Raw genomic sequence first — 23,100 nt, 5'->3', positions numbered from 1 at the left:
GTGCAATATTTTCTTGATATTGATACAGGTGCAATATCCATCACGTCATATATTGTCTACCTTTTTGTTGAATGGCATGTTTCAAATTAAAAGCTTATTAAAGTCATTGAACATTTCTTCAACAGTGAAATGTGACCTTTTCACCATAAAACCATTCTTCAATTAAAACGAAATCAAAACATTTCATCATTTATATTCAAGTGAAAATCACATTTTATCATTGGTTTTTATTTGTAGCCTCAAAATAATTTTGTCAACTAAAAAAACGGGAAAACGACACAAAAGCAGAATTAATTAAGAATGTTATCATTTATTAATCAATTTATTTAATTTCTACCACCAGATTCACTCACCCGAAAAATATAAATTTCCGGTGTATTCAAAAGGGGGAAAAAAAAAAACAAAACAAAGAAAAAAAAACAGAAGGATCACGACGTCGTCATCATCAACCGCGCGTGCGCCCAACCAGTCAATCGACAAAACCCAAATAATATCCGCAATATTATTCATATTATTATTGTTATGACAGCAATAATGAAATCATCAGAACACCCACATTCATGTACATACGGCACTCTTCCAATAATATACACCAAAAAATATCCATTCTGTTCACAAAAAAAAGGGAAGGGAAGGAAAGGGGGGAGGGAAGAGAAGGGGGGGGGCGTTTCATATGGCTTGTCAAAAGGGAGCACGGGGCGGGGATCAGTAAATAAGGGAGGCACACTTAGTTAGTATTAGAAAAGAAAAAAATGTCACCAAAAATGAAAAAGATCCCAAATCATAACTAAATATCATATATCAGTGTTGTCGGAATAAATATAGATCTCTGAACGACAACCCGCGACCAATCAAGTGGAAGCCAAAGCAAATGTTCCTATTTACAATCGCCCCCGAAAAATGGTAGAAAAAGTGTCACAAATGACCATTTTTGACCCCCCCCCATTATCGAGAAAAACAGCACAGAGCATGGGGGGGGGGCGGGGGCGGGGGGGAGAAAAATAACTGTACACTTTTGCATCTTATTACAAACAAACATTTACATCGCACATACTGCGGATATGGATATGTACACACGTGTACACACATTCATCCCGGCTGAGGAATTTGTCCTTCCGAGCAGTCCGGGAATGGATCGGGACCGTCGGAATTCCCGGCCCGAATTCACCGAGGACCGGCAGGAGAAAAAAAAAAAAAAAAAATAATAATAATAAATTGCAGTCCTCTTGTTTGTAAACGGAGAGCTCCATGGCGACGGCGTCATGTGCAAAAAGTTTGGGGGACAAACGCGCCATCTTGTCCCTTTTTCTGTGTGCTCGTGTGGGCGGCAAAGACGAAAGAGAGTCGAAGAGGAAAATACATTTAAAAAAAAAAAAAAACCTCACTGGAAGATTTCAAACAACGAGTCCGGATACTGGATATAACCGTTAGAAGAAGAGCGGCAGTCGGAAATACCAAAAAAAAAAAAAAAAAAAGTCAATGAAAATCCTCCGTGGATGACAATTTCAAAAGACTACAAGCGAGAGAGAAAGAGAGATAATAATCATCATCATCATCATATGAATAAATGCTTTGAAAGTAAATCAGCTTGAACCCTCCTGTTATGTTGCTGGGTCAATTTGACCAAAAAGTCTCAGAAAGGACAAAAAAAAAAAGAGTCCATTGGACATTTTGGACATTTGCTGAGGACGCTTATTAAGAACAAAAAACTACTTGGAGCGCTTTGCATCCTGGTGACAACGTTTGTATTATTTTTCACGTCTAAGTTAAAAGTCACCAAAGCTGAAGTTAAAAAAAAAAAAAACGCTGCTTTCACGCACGCCCCGGAAGTCGGCAACGAGCCGCCATTTCGGACACGTTTCACGGAGTCTGGAAGAAAACCGCGAACAAAGGTTTCGGGTGGGACCGCTTTGAAAATTGGGGCCCCTGACGGCACTCTCTCCCGCGCGCCCGCGCAACAAATGGGCTACGTATGTTTCCGAAACGTCTCGGGGACTCGAACCCTCAACTCGACCGACCAAGCATTTTGCAGAGGAATTCCGTGGAAAAGGCGCTTGGAAAGTTTGAGAGGAAAAGAAAAGAGAAAAAGAGAGCCCCGTGACAGCAGCTTCAACGAGGCACGCGGAAACTATTCGACGCGGAGTCGGCCATGTTGGTTTCAAGCAGCCATTTTGGTGACTTATGACGTATGAATTGACCCTCAACATAACATTCGGGTTGAGAGAGGTCAAGCACCTTGGAAATACAATACCCACAATGCACCTCCACTCTCTTTTCCTGCATAGTCATGCACAAATGTTCTGACACGCATCCCCCCCCCCCCCCAAAAAAAAAGAAAAAGGCAAGGAGCCCGCCGCGGTTCCTCACATGGTCCGCTGGGGTTCCGGACCGTCCTTACAGCGCACAGACCGGGACCAGTGGCCTGCGTTCTCCCTTTGTCAGCCAATAGCGTCGCGGGAGAGCGCGCGAGACATTTGGCCGTGCCAGCCCGCCGCGTGGCGCTGATGGCGCATCAGCCAGTTAGCTTCCGCACTGTCCTCCATGAAGCTTTGCGAGTGGCTGGAAACACAGGGAGGGGGAATGGGGAAGGGGGGGGGTTCATGCGGTCATTTCACCGAGCACTCAGTGGTGTGTCGCGTTGTGGTACGTACGCCTCGGCGCCAAAGACCCACTCGCGGTTTTACCAGCTGACGTGTTTAGCCAACCTTGTCCAAAATTTGTGCTCGGTACATTTCAGGCAAAGAGGCAGAAGAAAAAAAAGGAGTCGGAATTGCCGAGTTTTAAAGAGGGATCATTTGTCGGGAAAGGACATTTTCAAAGTCGCCCGGGGGCTCAAAATTTGGGGATGCGAACTAAGAACGTATTTTAGGCGGAGTCAAAGCACCGTTGCACCCTAACTTTAGCAGCCGTGACTTGAGTGGCGCTCAAAATGATGGCAGCGGACAGCGGACTTCAAATTGGGGTGGGTCATATTTCATAATTCACTTTTACTGACATCAAATTACAGTAATTGTGTCGGCCGTAGCGGCCAAATCCGAGAGGGGAGTGAAGGGCGCTACCCTGGGCCTCAAAATGCGTCAAATCAAACTCATAAATCGAGTCCCGTGTGAGGGCGAAGACGAAAAAAACAATCCTGGGAAAATTTGATGTACTTTTATGGCATTGAATCAAATCCGCTCTTATCGATTTGCTCGATAAGAACTACGGCGGCCCTTCATGCTCGAAAAGGTTCATCGGTGACGAGCCACAAATCGCTACTGAGCAAATGTGCAACCCCATTTTTTTTTTGCCAGAGCGCCCCCTAGAGTGTGAAGCCACAAACGACAAGAAAAACGACGGGATGAAGATGGAACACGTTGGAACAAAACAGAAAAAAAATTACAACAAACATTCTACGTCCTGGCTTTCAAATTTCAAATTTGGATTTGGTGATGCTTTCAAACAAAAACTAGTTCCCAAAAAGTTTCTTGTTGGTTTTTAGACTAATTATGAAAGAAATTTAAAAGTTGATCATCATCCTATTAAGTGTTCCCCTGCATATTCAACATTCTTATTTGGGGGGAGGGGGGGGGGTAACCAATCCTGTTTTTGTTTAATGTATCTGAGGTAAAAGTGTTGCCTTTGCCACCATCTTGTCCATCTCTGTGCCAAGGAACTATGTTGAAGTGAGGAGAGGAGCGTCATTTCGTCAGGCCGGAGCACTGCCTAATGTCAAATTTGTAGTTTGCTGCCATCTTGTGGCATCTCAATGTAAATGCAAACTTTTTTGTGGGGGGCGAGCGAGTGTAAATTTCTGGTGGCAAATCCGATTCAGTTTAGCGCCGCTAACCCAAAGCTACACAGAAGGGAGGCCGGAAGGGTGGCGGGGGGGGTGTATGGAAAATAAAACGAGTTTGACAAAGACGACACAGAATGCAAGAAAAAGCACAGAGAGGAAAGCGAGGCGGTGACGCCCCCCCGCCAAGTAAAATTGCACCGTCGGTTGTGAGCACCAGTTCGGGTTCTGATTTTGAGAAGAGAAAAAGCTCGTCGGTCAGCCGGCTGTCAATCAAACGCGGACCGGGGGGGTCTCACTGGCCCAATTCAAGGCACTGAGGACCACTCGAGGGGCGCGAGACCTCCTGGGGGGGGGGGGGGGGGGACGTGTGCGCGTGCGTCGCTATCTTGTCCGGCAAGAGCGCAAAGTTGAACAAAGCCCTTTTTTTGTTTTTGTTTTTGTTTTTTTTTTGTTTTTGTTTTTGCTTTTGTGTGTGCAGGAAAAAAAAAAAAACTTTGATAGCATTTTTCTCATTCTCTCTCTCTCTCGCTCTCTCGCTCTCTCGGCGCTGCGTTTAACCCCCCTGCGACCCTCCCGGGCCCGGGGCCGGGCCGGGCGGTCCGGTCGCCGCGGAGCTCTCCGCCGACCCGTCGTGCCGAGGCCCGCTTCCTCCTTCCTGGCTTTTCACACCGGGGTCTGCTGAACCCAAGGAGGAAAGCTGGTTCTCCTAATGCCAGATAGACAGAAAGAAAAAAAAAAAAAGGGGGGGGGGGCGGGGTAGTGGCGGGGGTGGGGGTGCGTACAGGAGGAGAAGAAGAAGAAGATGAAGGAGAAGAAGCCATTCGATGAGCGATGAGAGGGAGGCGAGGGGTGGAGGGGAGGGGGGGGGACCACACAAGAGAAAGAAGAAAATTGCGGGGGGGGGGGGTCAACGGGAAGGACGGAAGTCAAAGAAACGGAAAAAAAGGACAGAAGGGGGGAGGGAAAGAGGAGAAGAGTTACAAATGCTGATGGATGAGAAGAACGAGCACAGCAACACGTGATCGGAAACAGGTCGCCCCACCCCCCACAAAATAAAGACGACGCGCTCACCAACGACGGGCGAAAAATTTTCTTATCGTTATCTCTGAAATTAGATTTCATCTCATGTTTTTTTTTTTTTGATGAACTTTCCCCCCTTAGCAGTTTCAACTCACATTTAAAATATTCAAACGTTCTTTATTACATTATAATACAACTTTTTTTAAGTTAACATAGATTTGAATTTCCTCTACTCATTATGATCCCTCCCGGCAAATGTTTTATTTCAATGAAAAATGATTCTTTAATTTCAATCAGATTCTTGACTATTTTGTCCCCTTAGAATTTTGAATTTAGACTCGAATTTCAACTCATTCACAAATCGCTTTTTTTTGGGGGGGGGGGGGGGACTTCAAATTTTGTCTCCTTTTTTTTGTTTCATTTGTGTAGTACCTTTGAAATGAGAATTCAGAGAGATGTGCGCCGATAACTTAACGGCCTTGCGCAAGTGTGCACACCCTCTTTTGACTGGGGGTCTGGTGGTTGTCAAAACGGACCAATCACATTTAAACTCATTAAACGGGAGCCAGCACACACCGGGCATCGTTTGAAGCGCCCCCGATGAACCCAAAATAAAATGCAGATGTTCTAGAAGGCTTTTCCAGACATGCTTGGAGACTCGTCTTACGGCACAAGTCTGCAGAGAGCTTCCACGGCATCAGAGTGACGCCGTTGTTAAAAGACGAAGAATTTCCAAGGAATTAAACGTACTGCAGCGTCATCATTGAGTGGGGAAAATATGGCCCAGCAGTCACATGACCAATAAATGAACATCCCTCCACAATTGGTGAACAACGAGAAGGAACGTGCATGGCGAAGGAGGCTGCGAAGGAGCGACAAGAGTTTCTGGCTCTTTCTTGAAATCTCACCAAATGCACGTGCGGAAACACGATCTGGGAACACGAACAGGGTTGCGGAACTGGGGCCTCAGTCAGGAGAGTGGCCAAAAGGTGACAGGAAAAGCCTACTAGAACATCTAACATGAATTGGAACGTGATTGGCTTATTCTGAACACAGACCCAATTATAAGGGGGTGTGGACACTTTTGCTACCACATTATCTTGGTTGCTTTTGCTTTTAATTCCCCCTCTTGAAGAAATGTGAAAATAAAAAGCGCACACAGTGTCTTTTGTGTGTTTTCTGGCAGTTTAGCCCCCCAAGCGGATGTGCTAGTTTGCAAAATTCCCTCCAAAACCCTCGACAAATTGTAGCATTGTCTGCCACACTATATTGTTGGACGGATTGAAAAGCTCTGTCAGCACGGTGCCACACTCCTAAAGGCTAAACCCCCCCCACAGATCGGTTACATCTCGTGACGTGGCCCACTTTTATCTTTTGGGGAGACTTTTGAAGACGTCCCTCTCACCACGGCAAAAAAAAAAAAAACGCAGCTAGCGTCATATACTTTGCAGACGACGCGGCGCCTCGAAGACGGTTTCGGGTGGCCTCCGATAGGCAGCAGCAGTGCGGGATGGAAGGGGGGGGGGACGTGAGGCTGGGGGGGGGGGGTTGTCTTGCGGACAGCGGAGAGAAGGACAAACATGACAATCAATCGTCCCGCGGCGCGACGTCGTGTACGTGTTTGTGTGTCCCTTTGCATTGAACAACAGAACAAAACAAAAAAAATGTACAGCAAATAATTCGAGTGCGCACGTTGGGCCTTTTCTCTTCTCAATCAGAACCAAACCGACTCGGATGCCAGTAATTTTTCTTTGTTTCCTCAACACAACCAACATTGCTTTTAATACCGGACGTGCGTCGGGAGACGCGCACGCGTATTAAAGGCGACAAAAAGACGCACGGCGGAATGTTTACTGACATCCGGGCAGAAAAAAAAAAAACAACACACAAACAAAACAAAACCAAACTTACCCACGTAAGCATCACACTCTGCAGGGGCGGCGGGGGGCCTGGAGGGCGGCGCTCTTTGTTTATTAGCACAAAATTGTTTTTATACGGCTAAAAGTACAACAGAAATACACAACACAAGAAGGTCACATGACTGCCGAACACACACGCACACGCACAAAGACACGTAAAAGACGCACAAAAAGCTGCGCACAACCATCAGTGTGTGCTCCGGGGAAGGTCGGGGTCGGATACGGAGATTTCCCATGATTCCTTTGTCGTGCTCGAGCGAGGGGATGAATTGCGAGATACACGTCGGGGCGTCGAACGTGACGCCGAATTCGACTGAGGCGCTCGTTCCGCTCCTGCGTTGAGGAGGATTTCGAACACGCGGCGGAAAAATCGCCTTCTTGCAGCCGGGTCGTCGAATACGCAAGTTGCTGCGATCTGCGCTCAAAAAGTCAAGTCATAGCCGCAGTTATTCATATTTCAAAAAAGTCATCCAAAAGCAAACATCGAGTTTGACGTCCGCTGCAAGTCGGGAGTCAGGGAAGGAGCGAACGATTCAGTCCGAACGAATCTTTAGTTCGTCCACCCACTTTGTTCCCAAAAGTGTCCCCCGGGAGTTCTTTTCTAATCGTTCGGGCGTCGGGAATGCGAGAACGACGCATTGCGAACGCAACGACAGCTTTGGATCATTCCCATCCCCCGAGTCGCCGGAACGACACTCGGCGTTTTCCCGCCGAATCAAAGCACTTGATTCAAAAACATCAGCTTGCACTTCCAGTTTTTTTGCGGTGGGCTCCAATATATCCAGACCGTTCACTAAATACAAAATTAGCAACATTTCTGCTCGACGTGTATTTTTTATCAGCTGTTGGAATATTTTCAAAAGTAGTATTTAAAAAAAAAAAAAAAACGTTTATGAATCAATCATGCTAGCAATGTAGCAGGCGTGGCTAACGTGGGCTTGCTAACAGTGCAAAAACTGGCTTCGTACTGATAAAATATCGCATACATGTGTATAAAATTTATACAACACAGTATATGGATTATGGAATATTTAAACCAACTCATTTATTTTTATGTTAAATCAGTACTAATTTAATGAGGGTTCGGCCAGTGCGTGAATCTTCCAGTTTTTCTTCCTTACCTAAAAAAGTGGATGCACAAATATTTGCGGTCCGGGATTCATAAATTCACGTATTTACATTTTTTTTGTCTATCCTCTGTTGTTCTTGGAAACCCCGTTTTGGGGTTATTTGTGTGGGTTTTTTTCTTCATGGAGAGCGTCGATCACACCCGCATTTTTGTTACTGGAGGTTAGGCACTCACCCTCGCATATCGCGGGGTTCACATTTCATAAGATCACAGCCTGGGAGGGCTCTTTGGCATTTTTATCGTTTGATTTCAATAATTATGGCAAGATTTCATGACGGGAAGGCCCGGATCCTGCCTTGAGGTTGACGCCCGGAACCTTCCAAACTTTTTTTTTGTTTCTTGTTGGTAGAACTGACGTCCGCAAGTTTTGTATGAAGGGATTTTTTTTTAAATTTTTTTTGCGAGGAAAGTCGTGTGAGAGAGTGACAACAGGGACGCACACTGAGAACTGCAGGGGATGATGGAGAGAGAGAGAGAGAGAGAGAGAGAGAGAGAGAGAGAGAGAGAGAGAGAGAGAGAGATTGTCGGCTGGGGTTATTACCTGGACACTCGGGGTGGGACGGGGGCGAGACGAGGCTGCACTAGGATGGACTGACGCCTCCCCTAAGAGAAATCACCGTATCTCGTCAACAAGAGGAGAAAATACAAGGAGGAGGACGACGACGAGGAGGAGGAGGAGGAGGAGGAGGAGGAGGAGGAGGAGGAGGAGGAGGAGGAGGAGAAGGCGAAAAAAAAAACCCCCACCAAGACAACAAAGAACCACACGTGATGCCATCAATGAAGTCAACACAAGACGACGACATGCCATGCACGACACGCGACCCCGACATGCGCTAGCCAGTGGCCGACTGTTGCGACCCAAAGTTCTGCTCCGCATGCTTTGGACTCGTCAAACGAGAAAAAACCAACAACAGCGGCAGCAGCGGCAGCATAGAGAATATCACACCCTGCCGGAATGGGAGAAAATGTCACTCAAGTCAAACCTGATTGAAATTCACCTCACAGTGTCAACGGAAACAGTTCCGGGTTCACTTTTGCCGCTGGAAATAGTCCAGAAATGGGGTTGACGTTCACCTTTGAGCTGGATCCCGGTTCGGAACAACTTTCAATGCGGAGGCCGTGATCCAAGTCGCGTTGTACCCACTGGGGTGGCGTTCGCACCCGGAGCGGTCCGGAAACGGAACCGGATTGTGTTTTCTGATCCGCCCGCGAGTCAAGTTGAAAGTGGCGCAGGTTGAATTTGACTTTGCGTCGACGTTCTCTCGACTGTGGCACCGGTCGCGCCTCAAGTCAACACGATCGGGCTTCAAATCAACTTGAAATGTGGCCCGTGCCGGACTTTCATCTCCAGCTCGATCAACTTTCAACGTGGTCCACGTTGACTTGACGACAGTTTCATTTCCAGGAATGCAAAGCGGATCCTGTCCGGATTCTGGAGACGTCAAACTTTCGATTTTGGCATCTTCTCACTTTGTCGAAATTGAAATCGTCTGCGTGGGAAACAACGGACCTCGCGCAGCAACTTTTCGCCCGGCATCCCGACTACGGCCGGAGAGGAGATGGCCGTTCCGCAATTGGCTTGCTTTCTCAATTTCGCCGCCTTGCTCAAATGCCATCGGGAAGCTTTGGCAAAGATCTGTGACCGGAGAGGCGGTGGAAGAGCGAACGACTGCGTCCAGAATCTTTCACTCAGTCCGGATTCCAAAAAAAACATCTCGTTAGCTCCAAAAAATGTCACCCGAAAGTCACTTTATCGTAACTCGGGAGTTGAGAATGAAGGAATGATTTGCTGCGTTTGGAATCATTCAATCATTCCAGACTCGCGAATCTCTCCAAGGAGTTTTTTGCTAGTTTGACGCAGTCAAAACATCGGATTGGACGCCAGTTCAGATGTAGTCGCAAATGACGCCACACGTGCTAATGTTCAGACTGCCAGACGTGTTTATCTTGCCACTCCTTGAAGTACAATCAAGGAAAAAGTTTTTATTGAGGTTCTTGTACACGTTCTAGTCACCCTAGTTGCTTACCTTCATTTGTATTTACGCTCGAGCCACGAGAAAATCCAGCGATGCTAACGTGGAAGCTCAATCTTGCTGCAGCGCCTTTAAAATCCAGCGGAGGCGCTAGTGGGCCACCTATCCGAAAAGCTTCTCGATTTCTTTCTTTTTTTTTTTTTTTTTTTTTTTTCGCTACCGGTCCCACATCCTCAGAAATCTTGTCCTTGCCGAACCGCTTCAAGCATGCGGAAAACATGCAAATTCTGGATTCGAACGCCGGTCCTCACAATTGTGTGGCAGATGTGCTCTATCTTGATGTTTCTTTTTTTGTTTGTTTGTTCTGATTAATCAATGAATTGTTTTAAATATATATATAAAACCTTTTAATAAAAAACAGTGCAGAAAATACCCAAAGAAATTGATTACGAATCGGTTCCCGTTATCCAACGTAAAAACAAGATGGCGGCAAAGGTCTGATTTTGATGAAGGCAAAGATGTTCCGTCTCCTTTCATGGAGAATTTCAGAAAGCACAAAATATTTACGGCGGATTTGTTTGACAATTGAGCCTGATTCATTGTTGCAGCCCTGAAAATAAGGCCACAAAAGCTCGAAATTGCCGAATCAACTGTCATCACGCTATCAAAATAATAATAATAAATAATAAAATATGACTGCAACCTGGAAAAACGGACGCCACTTCATCTGGCGTCTTTCTTATGCCTCCACCCGATAACAAGCGTTAAAATGCATCTTGCAGTGGTTGGAAAATCTGCCTCGCTTTTTCCACGTGACAACAACGAGGCGCTCTTAAGTGGCCGCGCTCGCCCGAAGCCCCTTTCGAGACATTGACAGAGGCAGTCAGCAAAAAAAACCTTCCCTTCTCCTCGCTCTTCCGTCTTTTTCCGCACGACGTGTGCGCGCACCTGCGGCTGACAACGAGCCGCTCTCAAGCGGCGACACTAGTAGACTGTGATTACGGCGTTTAGACCTCGCTGACTTGCTATCTGCATGTTAGAATCGCACCAAATAACCACTGACGCAAATGAAAGTGAAGCCGCCGCGTGGGCGTCGGCCGTGTGTGCGAATACCAAGTGGGCGGAGTCATGCTCGGCGGTGAAAACGGGAAAACAGGACAGAAGCCCACCACCACCGCCACGCCAGTGCACAAAAAAAAAAAAAAAAAAGCCGAAAATCCACGGGAGCACGCGTACGCAAAATCCACTGGAGCAGCCCACGTTGGGAAAGGCGACAAAGAAGAAGGAGAAGAAGGAAAGAAGAAGAAGAGGAAGAAGAGGAAGGGGAAGAAGGGGAAGAAGGGGAAATGGAGAAGAAGAAGAAGAAGAAGAAGAAGGAGAAGAAGAAGGAAAGAAGAAGGACAGGAAGATGAGGAAGGAGAAGAAGAAGAGAAGAAGGAGAAAAAGGAGAGGAAGAAGAAAAGGAAAGGAAGAGGAAGGGGAAGAAGAAGAAAAAGTAGAAGAGGAAAGGGAAGAAGGGGAAGAAGAAGGAAAGAAGAGGGACAGGAAGATGAGGAAGGAAAAGAAGAAGGAGAAAAAGGAGAGGAAGAAGAACAAGGACAACAGTAAGAGGAAGGAGAAGAAGTGGAAGAAGGAGAAGAAGAAGGAGAGGAAGGGGAAGAGGAAGGGGAAGAGGAAGGGGAAGAAGAAGAAGAAGAAAAAGTAAAAGAGGAAAGGGAAGAAGGAGAAGAAGAAGGAAAGAAGAAGGACAGGAAGATGAGGAAGGAGAAGAAGAAGGAGAAAAAGGAGAGGAAGAAGAACAAGGACAACAGTAAGAGGAAGGAGAAGAAGAAGGAGAGGAAGGGGAAGAAGGGAAGAAGAGGAAGGGGAAGAGGAAGGGGAAGAAGGGAAGAAGAGGAAGGGGAAGAAGAAGAAGAAGAAAAAGTAGAAGAGGAAAGGGAAGAAGGAGAAGAAGAAGGAGAAGAAGAAGGAAAGAAGAAGAAGAAGAAGAAGAAGAAGAGAAGAAGAAGAAGGAAAGAAGAAGGACAGGAAGATGAGGAAGGAGAAGAAGTGGAAGAAGGAGAAGAAGAAGGAGAGGAAGGGGAAGAGGAAGGGGAAGAAGAAGAAAAAGTAGAAGAGGAAAGGGAAGAAGGAGAAGAAGAAGAAGAAGAAGAGGACGAAGAAGAGGTGGTGACAAGGCGGAAGCTGACAGACCTGATCTGGGAAAATCCTGGCTGCTTTTGGCTCAATGACGTGTCCTCCCCGTATCTCATCCTCCACGGCCATGAGTCTTGGTGGTAGAAGCGGGAAGAAGGGGTGGGGTTGGGGTGGGGTGGGGTGGGGGGGGGGGGGGGCAACAAAAGGACAGGCAGCGTTATGACGGGCGGGAGAAAAAAAAAAAAAAAGGAAAGCATTTTGAGTCCAAGGCAACATTTCAGCCTCACCGTCCCGGCCCGGCCCCATTTGAAACCACAACGGCCGACGGGCCTCTTCGTGGCATCGCAGCACGAGCCGACGCGTCGGCCACGACGGCCGATCGTGGAGCCGTCGACGGCCGCGAAGCCCCCGACGGCATCGGTCGACCGTCGGCGTGTTGTTCCGGCCAAAATTCCGTCTTAAAACGCAAACCCTGGCATTTTTCTTTGACTGATGAGACGATCTACAACAATTCCAAAACATTTTTCTAGTGACGAGGGAACACTCGTTTCAGTCAATTATATTCAGATATGTATATTTTGGGATTGTCCGAAAAGGTCCGGTCCAAGTGCTTTGTGAGTCGGGAACGACGAACGGTCGCCGACGCGGTCGCCGTCTTCAGAATCTTTCTCTCACGAAATCTCCCAAACCACTGCGAAAGGATTTCTCGCCAGGTTTTTCGTCATCAATGTCAACAACCCGATCTCGTGATTTGAGATTATTCGTTTCATCATTTAAAACGACGATGTGGCGAAAATGGCGATGCGGGAGGTTGGGGGGGGGGGAGCTAACTCCAAACGATTCTGAACACAGCGACCATTCTCTCATCCCCCCCCCCCAAATATCACCACAAAGGGATTGTTAGTCCATTTTTTTCATCAATAATAACAATAATCACAATTTTGAGATCATATCATATGAAATAATCTCGTTTTTTTTTGTCCCAAAGAGCTATGCATCTTGGCGCTAGAAGAGGGTGGAAGGGGGGGGGGGGTTGGGAAGACAGAGCGAGGAAAGCAGGAAAATGTGAGTGGGTGGGGGGGGAACGACGGATGAACAGGAAAGACAAAAAAAAACTGAAAAATAAACGTGGCAGGCGATGGCAGAATCTTTCAAAGAACCGACAGCGGGGTTGCCGGATCAACGGCGTCCCCTGGGAATCGGTGCTCGTGGGGTGTAAATAAAAAAAAAAAAAAAATCCTTCATCTTAATCGTTTGAAAGATCCCGGAGAGCTGACGGATGCACTTTTTTTCCCGCCTCTCTCGCTAATTCTCCGATTTTCCCAGGCCAGAAGATAATCCAGAGTGCCACGGAAGGATTTGAATTTCAAGGGGTGACGGGAAGGTTAGCGCTAAGAACCCAACGACCCAACGACCGAGCAGAAAGCTTCTCAATCACCTTGCGCGGGAGTTTTCACGTGGACAGAAAACTGCTGCTGCTGCTGCTGCTGCTTCACTTTCGTCTTGTATCGAGATCCGAAAGTGGCTCACAAATTCAAACTGAATTCTGCGTCGAGTGCCATCGACCGAGGTCCTTTCGGAACGTCAGTGGACCAGAAAGACGACTGGATCCTCTTTCAGATGAACTCGCAAAGAGGTCCCGTTTCACGTTCGCTCTCCAGCGACCGATTAAGTCCGGAAAACAAACGGAATCCCGTTTCAAATTCATTTTCAATGTAAACGCAAAGTGCTACTGTTGATTTTTCACCTTTGACTGCCACCATGTCGATTGAGACCAACTTAGGAACCTAAGTTGACCCAAATGAGAAGTGGGTCGTAATTCAAATCAATTCCAAATGTGAACAGAAAGTGATCCCGGTTCCCTTTTATCTTGCTTTAACTGAATCACACTTGAAGGGGGACCAGAATGAGAGCTGGATCCTGTTTTTAAAGGAAGTTCCGTGTGAATGCAAAGTAGTACTGCTTGAATCCAGTTTCAAATGATCACGCAATGTGAATGCAAAGCGGTCCTGGTTCACGTTCATCTTCTCACTTGAAGCGGTTTACCGTTTTCAATGTGAACCAAAGTGGCATTGTTTCATCTTCAACTTTTATCGGCACCGACGACTGAAGCCGCTACGGAACCCCTGTGAAGACAAAAAGAGAACTGGATCCTGTTTCAAATTCAGTGGCAATGTGAACTCCAAACGGGCCCAGTTCAAATTCCCCTTACATTATTCATTCTGCTGAGCGACACGGGGAGCTGAATCCCGTTTCAAATTCATTCACAATGTGAACGCAAAGTGGTCCTTGCTCACTTTCACCTCATATTGACTGATTTACACCTGAAGTGCGTCACAATGGAAACTGGATCCAGTTTCCAAAGCGTTTTCAACATTTGCCTTGACTTGCCATTTCAGACAGGAAATCGAAGTGAATCCGCTTTGATGAGAATGATCAATGAGAACGCAAAGTGGTCCAGGTTTATGTTATGTTACGTTCCATTCAACTGAGCAGGGACCGTTTTGACCTGAAGTGGACGTATTCAGCTTCAACTCAATTTGCAATGGGAACGCAAAGTGGGCCAAGTTCATTTTTGCACCGTTTTGATTCCGTATTGATCGATGCGCGTTTAGATTGATCGTTTGGAAGGAGAAACTGATGCGGTGATAAATCCGATCCACAATGTGAATTGAAACTAGTTCCGATTCACTTTGCTCTTCAATTTGGCTCCATCGGGCATCACGTGGACCAAAACGTGAACGAAGCGGATTCTGTTTCAAATCAACTTGCCGTGTGAACAGCACAAACTGGTTCATTCTTTTTTTTTGTTTGTTTTTTTTTTTTTTGGGGGGGGGGTGCTTTTCCCTTTCGCCGACGTCTCCACATTCATATTTCACTCGGGCGCACAAATTCCAGTGAAGACACACAAAGTAAGTGGAAAAAAATAAAAACCAAAACAAAAAAAGTTTCAAACATGAGCGTTTGGATGTTTTATTGGAGAAACAGCGTGTACAGCCTTCAGACTTTTTGTTTGTACAAAAAAAGAGAGCAAGAGAGATGGAAGAGAGAGAGAGAGAAGAAGAAGAAGAAGAAGAAGAAGAAAGAATTCATCAAGCAAGCACACAAAAAAATGTCAACTGGACAGCGGCAGAAGGTCAAATGATGCATATGGATGACGTTCGTTACGTGGAGGGGAGAAAAAAAAAGTCATCATCGGGAGCACCTCGCGAGTTGTGATGTCACAATGTCGGAAGACTTTGGCTACAGAGAAAGAAGACAAGAGGATGTACTTGCACGCCCCCCCCCCCACCACCACCACCAGAACTAGTAACAATAACAACAAAAATAATGCTGAGTCGTACATTTTCCGTGGGACGGGACAAATCTTTAGGAACACCTCCTGCCGTTAACCGCGGGATCGGACTGCGCGTGTACCTAATGTTGTGGCCCGAGTTGCCGCGCACACACATATATTCAGAAACTGTCATTTTTCTCTTCAGTAAATATTACATGCAGTCTTTAATAATCATTTCAAGTCACAAGAACGCCAAAATACTTCTAGCCGGGCTCGTATGGATTATTGCGGATAAAAAGTTGTCCATTATGAGTTTTCAGCTGTTTCTCACACACACACACACACACAAATATGTATATTCATATACTGTCATTTTTCTCTTCAGTAAATATTACGTGCAGTCTTTAATAATCATTTCAAGTCACCAGAACGCCAAAATACTTCTAGCCGGGCTCGTATGGATTATTGCGGCTAAAAAGTTGTCCATTACGAGTTTTCAGCTGTTTCTCACACACACACACACAAATATGTATATTCATATACTGTCATTTTTCTCTTCAGTAAATATTACGTGCAGTCTTTAATAATCATTTCAAGTCACCAGAACGCCAAAATACTTCTAGCCGGGCTCGTATGGATTATTGCGGCTAAAAAGTTGTCCATTACGAGTTTTCAGTTGTTTCTCACACGCACACGCACACACACACACGTCATACAGTACGACTATTTTTATGACTCTTGCGTCTCTCTTTCACGCACGCACACACACACACACACACACACACACACACACACGTCGATATGTGCTATAGATATGTTCAAAATAATTATTTTCGTGCCACAGAACAAACACCCTCCTTGATTGAACACTGCACACTTGTATTTAATATTCACTATTTATAATCTGATAAATACTTATTCATCTTTACGTATTGCCGCAAAAATGCAATTAAGGGTAAGAGTGAGCCCGTGAAACACACAAAGTCGTTTAAGGCTACGAGACGGAAGAAATCCTAAAGGCGGCTTTTGCCCGACTCCTTAATCACGGCGCTGTGGAAAGGCATTGCCCCGCCCCCTCCCCCCCCCCACCCCACCCCAAATTCTTGGAAGTTTTTTTTTTTTTTAATCCATAGTTTCACCCACTTTAAATGCTTAAGATCATCCAACAAAAAGTAGATATCTGACGAAGACGACCCGAATTTATCCAACGGTCATTTCATTTCTGAAGGGAAAAAAGTGACGTGACCCTCCCTGTGTGAAAAAGTAATTACGCCCCTATATTTTAAAAAAAAAAAAAAATACCAATATCTGGAATTAGTTGTGGCTGCTCACAAAGTGTGGTTCATTTTCGTGGACGACGTACATCCAGAACTTTTCAGTAAAAACAAATACATCAATAAATACAGAAAGAAAGAAAGAAAGAAAGGAAGAAAAGAAAAGAAAAGGAAAGGAAAGAAAAATCTCTCCGAACAAAATCAACTCTAAAAAAAGCTGCAACAAAATGACAAAGAAATTCCAGAGCAGCTGAGAAATAAAGTACTTGATATTATTTATCAGTCTGGAAACGGTGACAGATTCATTTCTAGAAGTTTAGAACTCCAGCAAAGCACGGTGAGCGCCAATATCCACAGATGGAAGGAACGCGCAACGTTGGTGAACCGTGTCAGGAGTGGCCGGCTTACAAAAAAGGATCCAGCAGGTCACAAAGGAAGCCAGGACAACATTTTAAGATGTGTGGGCGGCCTCGCTGGCCTCAGTTGAGGTTCATGACTAACGACTAGGAAGGCACTTTCAAAAATGGCATCCAGGGCAGAGATCCGAGGCCCAAACCACCGCTGACTAAAAAGAACATAAGGGAGTTAGCTGAATCTTTAGCTCACTTTTGAATAAATATATATAAAAAAAAAAAAAACATTTGGGAGAATATTCTATGGACAGGCAAGACAAAAATGTAACTTTTTGTCAAGTGCGGGTCTCGTCACAGCTGTGTAAATGGAGTACAGCAATTCAGAAATGTTTTTAAAAAAAAAAAAAAAAACGTCACGCAAAGAGTCAAATGTGTGACAGTCTGGGGACGCTTTTCTCCTTCAGGGCCTGGACGGCTTGCTGTGTTTGATGGAATCGTGAATCTTTTTCAGAAATTCCCGCAGCTGAACGTTCGGCCGTCGGTTCCCGCTTGGGCTCTGCGGCAGGACAGCCGCGGGAAGTCAAGTCCAAAAGTCTGCACGGAAATGGGGGCCAAAATATCTCCACAGAGATGTGAAAGACTCCCTGCCAGATTTCGGTATTTGCTGCCACGACTTTTGCCACACGGGACCAGGTCCGTCGTACCCCAATTTTGGGGAATATTTTGCAGGCATCAAACTCAAAACGCTGCATAAAATAGACCAGTTTGAAAGGGAAATATTCAAATTTGGGTCTGTAAAAACTGCATTTTACATCTACCGGTGTTGTCTTTGTCTGATATTGACGTTTTGTTTTTTTTTTCATGATCTTAAACGCTGAAGCGGGCTCAGCTATCCGAAGAAGAATTTGAGGAGGCGGACAATACTTTTCAGCGCACCGTAAATACATACAGCAATAGAAAAATACCGAAGTTTAGACTCAAAATTTGCACTCCAAACTTTAACTTCAAGCATTCGAAACTTCACATCTGAATTGAGTAGAAATTCAAACTCAAGTGAGGTCACAACCCCCCAAAAAAAGAACAAAAAAAAACTTTTGTCTAAAATCCAGTCCAATGATATGTTTTCATAAGTCGTCATGCTTTTAGAGAAATGTACGCTCTCTCTCAAAAAAGACGAATGAATCCTCCATCCTCAACTCATGTTGAGGACAAGATTTTAAAAAGAAGAATTTGTTATCATAAATCAATAAAATAAATAATTATCATCAATAATATTTTTTTATTTTTTTAAGGATCCCACCAACACAAAATATGCAGTCCAACATTTTGGTGAGAATTTTAAAGACTAGATTTGTAAAAATGGAAGCTGCCAATTTGAAAGATGTAATTAAAATTGTGTGTGGGGAAAAAAAAAGTTGCAGGAGAACAAAAATATGGAATAAGAATAGGCAATTTCTATCCCTTTTTGAGCAAAAAAAAAAAAAAAAAAAAGAAAATGACATTTCGAGGGAAAAAAACAAAGTCCATTTTGCGCAACTTTTCATTTACGTTGAGCAAGGACCCCCAGCGACCGCTCAAAGTCCAAAGAAGGGCCTTTCCCTTTCCCTTCCTCCCTTCGGTTCCGGGGTGGGGCTCCACTGAGAAACGGCGAGCAAATCTTTCTCGGTGGCAAATCTCCAAACGGGGAAGAATAAAATCCCAGCGTGCGCTCGGCTCAAGCTAGGGAAAAGTTCCACAGGTGCGTTGACGGCGGAGAGCGCGAGTTGCACTACTGCCCGAAACCGTCGAGCTTTCGGCTTGAAGCTGAAATCTTCTCGTTCTCGTGACGGCTCATTTTTGCTTGTGCGACCGTTTCGCTCCTTTTTTTTTTTTTTGCCCAATGCGCAAAACTCGGGCGCTTGCATTGGCGACTCGTGCGCCTGTCTGTGACTCTTTCTCGCAAGCTGGCGATTGGACTCGAAGCCGGGGGTGTCCAAACTTTTGTTGCGTTCGGAAAACTGGAACAATGCGAGAGCCACGTCCAAATCGCTTTCATTTCGCTACTAAAGACGCTAAAAGCAATGCGGCAAGCAATTCCGCTTTTGCTATATTTTTGCAAAACTGCAAAGTCACAGTTTTGCATTAGAGGCGATCACGCGGTTTTTTTTGTTTTTTTTTTGGGGGGGCGGGGGGGGGGGGGGAGGGGCGAGACTCGCCGATGTCCAGAGTCTCCGTGTTCAGAAACAACGTGAGGGCAATCGCGAGTCACGCCGACGTTTTAATAGCTGCTGTCGTCGCGGGCGTCGCAACCCCCTCCGCGGTCAACGGTCTTTTTGCCGCAAGTGGCGCCCGGGCCGCGGTTTGGACACAGCGCGCCAAACCGCAGCTTTGACTCCGAGTCCGCCGGGTCACGAGCCTAACGCAGGAGCGAGCCAACTCCAAAGGCGAGGCACGTGCGCGCCGCGGTCCGTCCCGTCCGCGGCGCCCCCGTGTGGTGGCGTTTACCTGTTGATGATGCCTTTGATCTGCGAGTCCTTCTCCAGCTGCTGCTGGCGCAGGCGACGCTCGCTGTCCTCCAGCCGGTTCTGGTACTGGAGCAGGATCTTGTTGGTCTGCTGCTCCTGCGTCAGCAGGCGGCGCTCGTACTCCTCCAGCTTCTTGTGCGACATGACCAGACGCTCCTTCAGGCAGTTGATCTCCTCCTCGTACTCGCGCACCTGCCGGGCGGACGCAACTCTTTTCACGCTTGCCCTTCGCGCGCCGCGACTTCATTTTCATTGGCTGATGCGAGGCCCCGCCCACTTTTTCAAATGAAAAAAGTCGGATGTCATCCAAACCCGGTATTTGAATTAATCCTGTGTGTGTGTGTGTGTGGTGTGTGTGTGTGTGTGTGTGTGTGTGTGTGTGTGTGTGTGTGGAATAAGAACGACAGTAATAATTTGTCAAAATGAAGCCGTTCAAATCACTTCTACGTTGCTCCTGGAGAGCAAGATGAAGCACCTCACACCAAGATGCCCCCCGATGGTGCCAACGCACTAGTTTGGTCTATTTGAAGCTGCTCAACTCTTTTCAAGACTGCTGCGGAAAAACTGCAGAGCTACGCTACGACGCTCTTTGTTGGTCATAGTTCGGCCTTTGACGCAACCATTCCGGACATTCTGACGATCAAACTGGACATCTTGTGAGAATCAGCGCCCACTTTTCCACCACCCGCCCGCACATTGAGCACCAGCTCGCCGCAGGGCTGCGTGCTGAGCCCCCTCCTGAGCTGTCTCTACACCTTCGACTGCAGCACAGTCCACAAAAACAACATCGCTGATCTCAAAGGGAGACCAGTCAGCCTACCGAGAGGACGGGAAGTCCGCAAGCTCACAACCTGGTCCCCAGACAACAATGTGCCAGTGAGCACGATACAAAGAAAGGAGATCATTGTGGACTTCAGGAGGAACAGAACGGAATCGACTCTGCAAGCGTGTGGAGCGAGTCTGCACATTCAGGTTCCTGGGAGTCCTGATCTCGCTGAGGACCTCTCCTGGACAGACAATATCTCAGCGCTCATCCAGAAGGTTCAATAGCGTCCCCACTCCCTGAGAGCCCTCAGGAAAAACAATCTGGACGCAAAACCGCAGCTGGCCTTCCGCCGCTCGTCCACCGAGAGCCACCAGACGGACTGCGTCTCCATTTGGTACGGGAGAGGACAATCAAAGCAGATCCCTGACTGCCGTCTCCCGTCCGTTGTAAAAAAAAAAAAAAAAACCCTCAACAAAATACTCTGACACCAAAACCCAAAAGAAAACGTGCTGTGACGCCACCATAAAGGCAAAGCACGCAGTTCGAGGTATTTGAGTGCAGCGAGCGTCGACAAAGAGCGACGAGAAGGCCGGCGCGAGACCCACCCTGTCCATGCGCGACTCGTCCATGCTCTTGGAGTACTCCTTGAGCTTGAAGTCCTCGCGGTCGATCCTCGAGCTCTCGATGTCGGCCGACAGGTGCGGCATGTTGGACACCCAGGCCACCGTCCGCTCGTTGGCCGGCGTCCCCGGGTTGAGGCTCGAAGGCGCCTGCGGGGAGAGGAAAACGTCAACGCCGGGACCGGGAAACCAACGATTTTCCGTGAGTCGATTCTGCCCGAGATCGGGGGAGCGGATGGATCGCTTTGCTTTGACGCTCGCGCCGACGTCGTACATTTTTGGCCGCTGACGTCGACTCTGCGCATCAATTTGTGTGAATACGAAAAGCCGCAGCGGACAAAATGGGCCGTTTGCTGACGTCAGAGATTAGGACCTGATCTGTGGATTTGTTGCTCATCGTCGTCCCGCATCACATCGCGTAAATGTGTGAAGCCGCAACGGCTGCGCGGACACGTTTGGATGCGCATAAAAGTCGCTGGAGCCTGCGATCGTCCTGCTACTGGTAACCAAATCGTTGGCTTTCTAGTTTTTGCACTGGAGGCGAAGCCCAATTGCTTCGGGTCAAGGCCTACAAGTTTCTGTAACTTTTTCTGCAATCATTTCCGAAGTGGAGGTTTATGATGAAAGGAATTTTCATCTCGTTTTGTCTGAAAGGGACGGGCTGGGCTTTTTTCCTCGAATGAATTCATCGACATCGTCCCCCATTTACTGCCACCTACTGCATTGGAGGTGCAGTGTTGGGTCTCCAGCCTAAGGATTTTTTTTTTTTTACTTCCAGGAGTAAACACGAACTCATTTATCGAAATGAGCATCGTCTAGTGTTCCAGAAACTTTTCCGGATTTAGCCGCCACCCGCCCTCGGGAATACCTGAGGAAAAATCGGCGTCTCACTCGCCTGCTTGCCGACGTTTGGCTTGAGGAGGTGCTGCTGCTGCTGCTGCGGCTGCGGCTGCGGCTGCGGCTGCGCCTGCGGCTGCTGCTGTTGGGGCGACGTCTGGGCGGCGGGGCTGCCGGTGCCCTGCGGGCTCCCCGACTCCCGGACCGAGCTCTGCTGGCGAGGCAGCCCCGGCGCCGCGTTGTCCTTGACGGTCAGCTGGCGGCCGCCCCCGCCGTGCTGCTGCCTCCCGGCCCCGTAGGCCGACTCGGGCGACTGGAGGAGGTTTCCGCTCTGGGGCCGCAACTTGACCGGGGCGGCGGCGCTGACCGACAGCTGGTGCGACGTCTGAGATTTGACGCGCTGGGCGGGAGGCGGCGGTCCTCGGGGTTGGACCGTGGAGGGGGGCGTGGTGGCCAAGGACGAGTGGGAGGTGCCCGTCTGGGAGGTCAGGCCCATCATCTGCTGCTGCTGAATGTTGTCCTGACAAAGGAAGGAAGCGTCGGTACGGCCTTGGAACATTAAAACCGATTCGGATTCAACCCTCAGAAGTGATTTTCATTTTCTGACATTCCTCCCGGCCGGGAAAGCGCATGAAAATCATCATTTGTAGCCTATTTCCACGCTTGTAAGGCGCACCTAAAAGTCTTTTATTTTCTCCAAAATGGACGAGACGCTTCACAGTCGTGAAAAGTCGTCCAAATAAACAACTCGTCCTTATTGTGAATTTAGATTTGGATTCTCAAAGAGTGAAATGTCGATTTTTATGTCACCACAACCCCCCCCCCCCCCCCACCCCATGTACTTTTCTCCCAATATTATTTTCGGTGGACATACAATATGTAAAAAGGATTTTTCATATTGTACAATAATTTTGAAATATTGCAAAAAAATAATGAATTTATTTGTATATTTTTCCATTTATATTCATTTCAGAATTAACTTTATATGTTTCCTAATTTGATCTTTTGGGTAATTTTGTGTATCATACATTTTCCCACCAAAAATGGACTTGAAAACCCTTCTTCATCGTCATCCATTCCAGAATCCATAATTTGTTCATTTCATAATTGTATGTATGGATGTCAAAATTTAAATGTAGAGTTAAAACTTGTGTATTTACCATTTGTATGACTAAAATATGTATTTTTTTTTAGTTGATATCACTGTTGAATTTGACCAAATGAACAGTATAATTTACCATTTGGACTTTAACAAACGAAATCAAAACGTACACAGAAGAAAAACGATACACATTTTAGGGTACTCGTGTCTGGAGTTTTTAAATGATCCGAACGTTTTCAACCTTAGAGATACATCTCGCTAAAATTGATTTGAATTTATTGGGACGCACCTGTATTTTGTATGAGTAAAATGCAAAAAAACCAAAAAGAAAAAATGATTGATACTTTTGCAAACGAGAAAGGAAAAACCTCATTTGAAAAGGTGCGGCGGGATTTTTCTCCGCCGTACAGGT

General features: G+C 46.7%; 1 protein-coding gene across 1 annotated transcript in view; it reads right to left on the bottom strand.

Moving 5' to 3' along the window:
* Positions 1 to 219: 219 nt before the first annotated feature.
* The window catches only part of syngap1b (synaptic Ras GTPase activating protein 1b), a 77,067-nt gene continuing 54,186 nt past the window's right edge, over positions 220 to 23,100 (bottom strand). Inside the window, 6 exon segments of the mRNA XM_061820539.1 lie at positions 220 to 2,559; positions 8,388 to 8,449; positions 12,013 to 12,088; positions 19,344 to 19,555; positions 20,735 to 20,899; positions 21,645 to 22,106. Coding sequence (XP_061676523.1) covers positions 2,439 to 2,559; positions 8,388 to 8,449; positions 12,013 to 12,088; positions 19,344 to 19,555; positions 20,735 to 20,899; positions 21,645 to 22,106 — 1,098 coding nt within the window. The 3' untranslated portion in view covers positions 220 to 2,438.

The sequence above is a fragment of the Syngnathoides biaculeatus genome, chromosome 5, assembly GCF_019802595.1.
Source record: "Syngnathoides biaculeatus isolate LvHL_M chromosome 5, ASM1980259v1, whole genome shotgun sequence".
NCBI classification, from domain to species: Eukaryota; Metazoa; Chordata; class Actinopteri; order Syngnathiformes; family Syngnathidae; genus Syngnathoides; species Syngnathoides biaculeatus.
The sequence above is the reverse complement of the archived record's forward strand: the minus strand, read 5'-3'. Positions and strand labels throughout refer to the sequence as shown.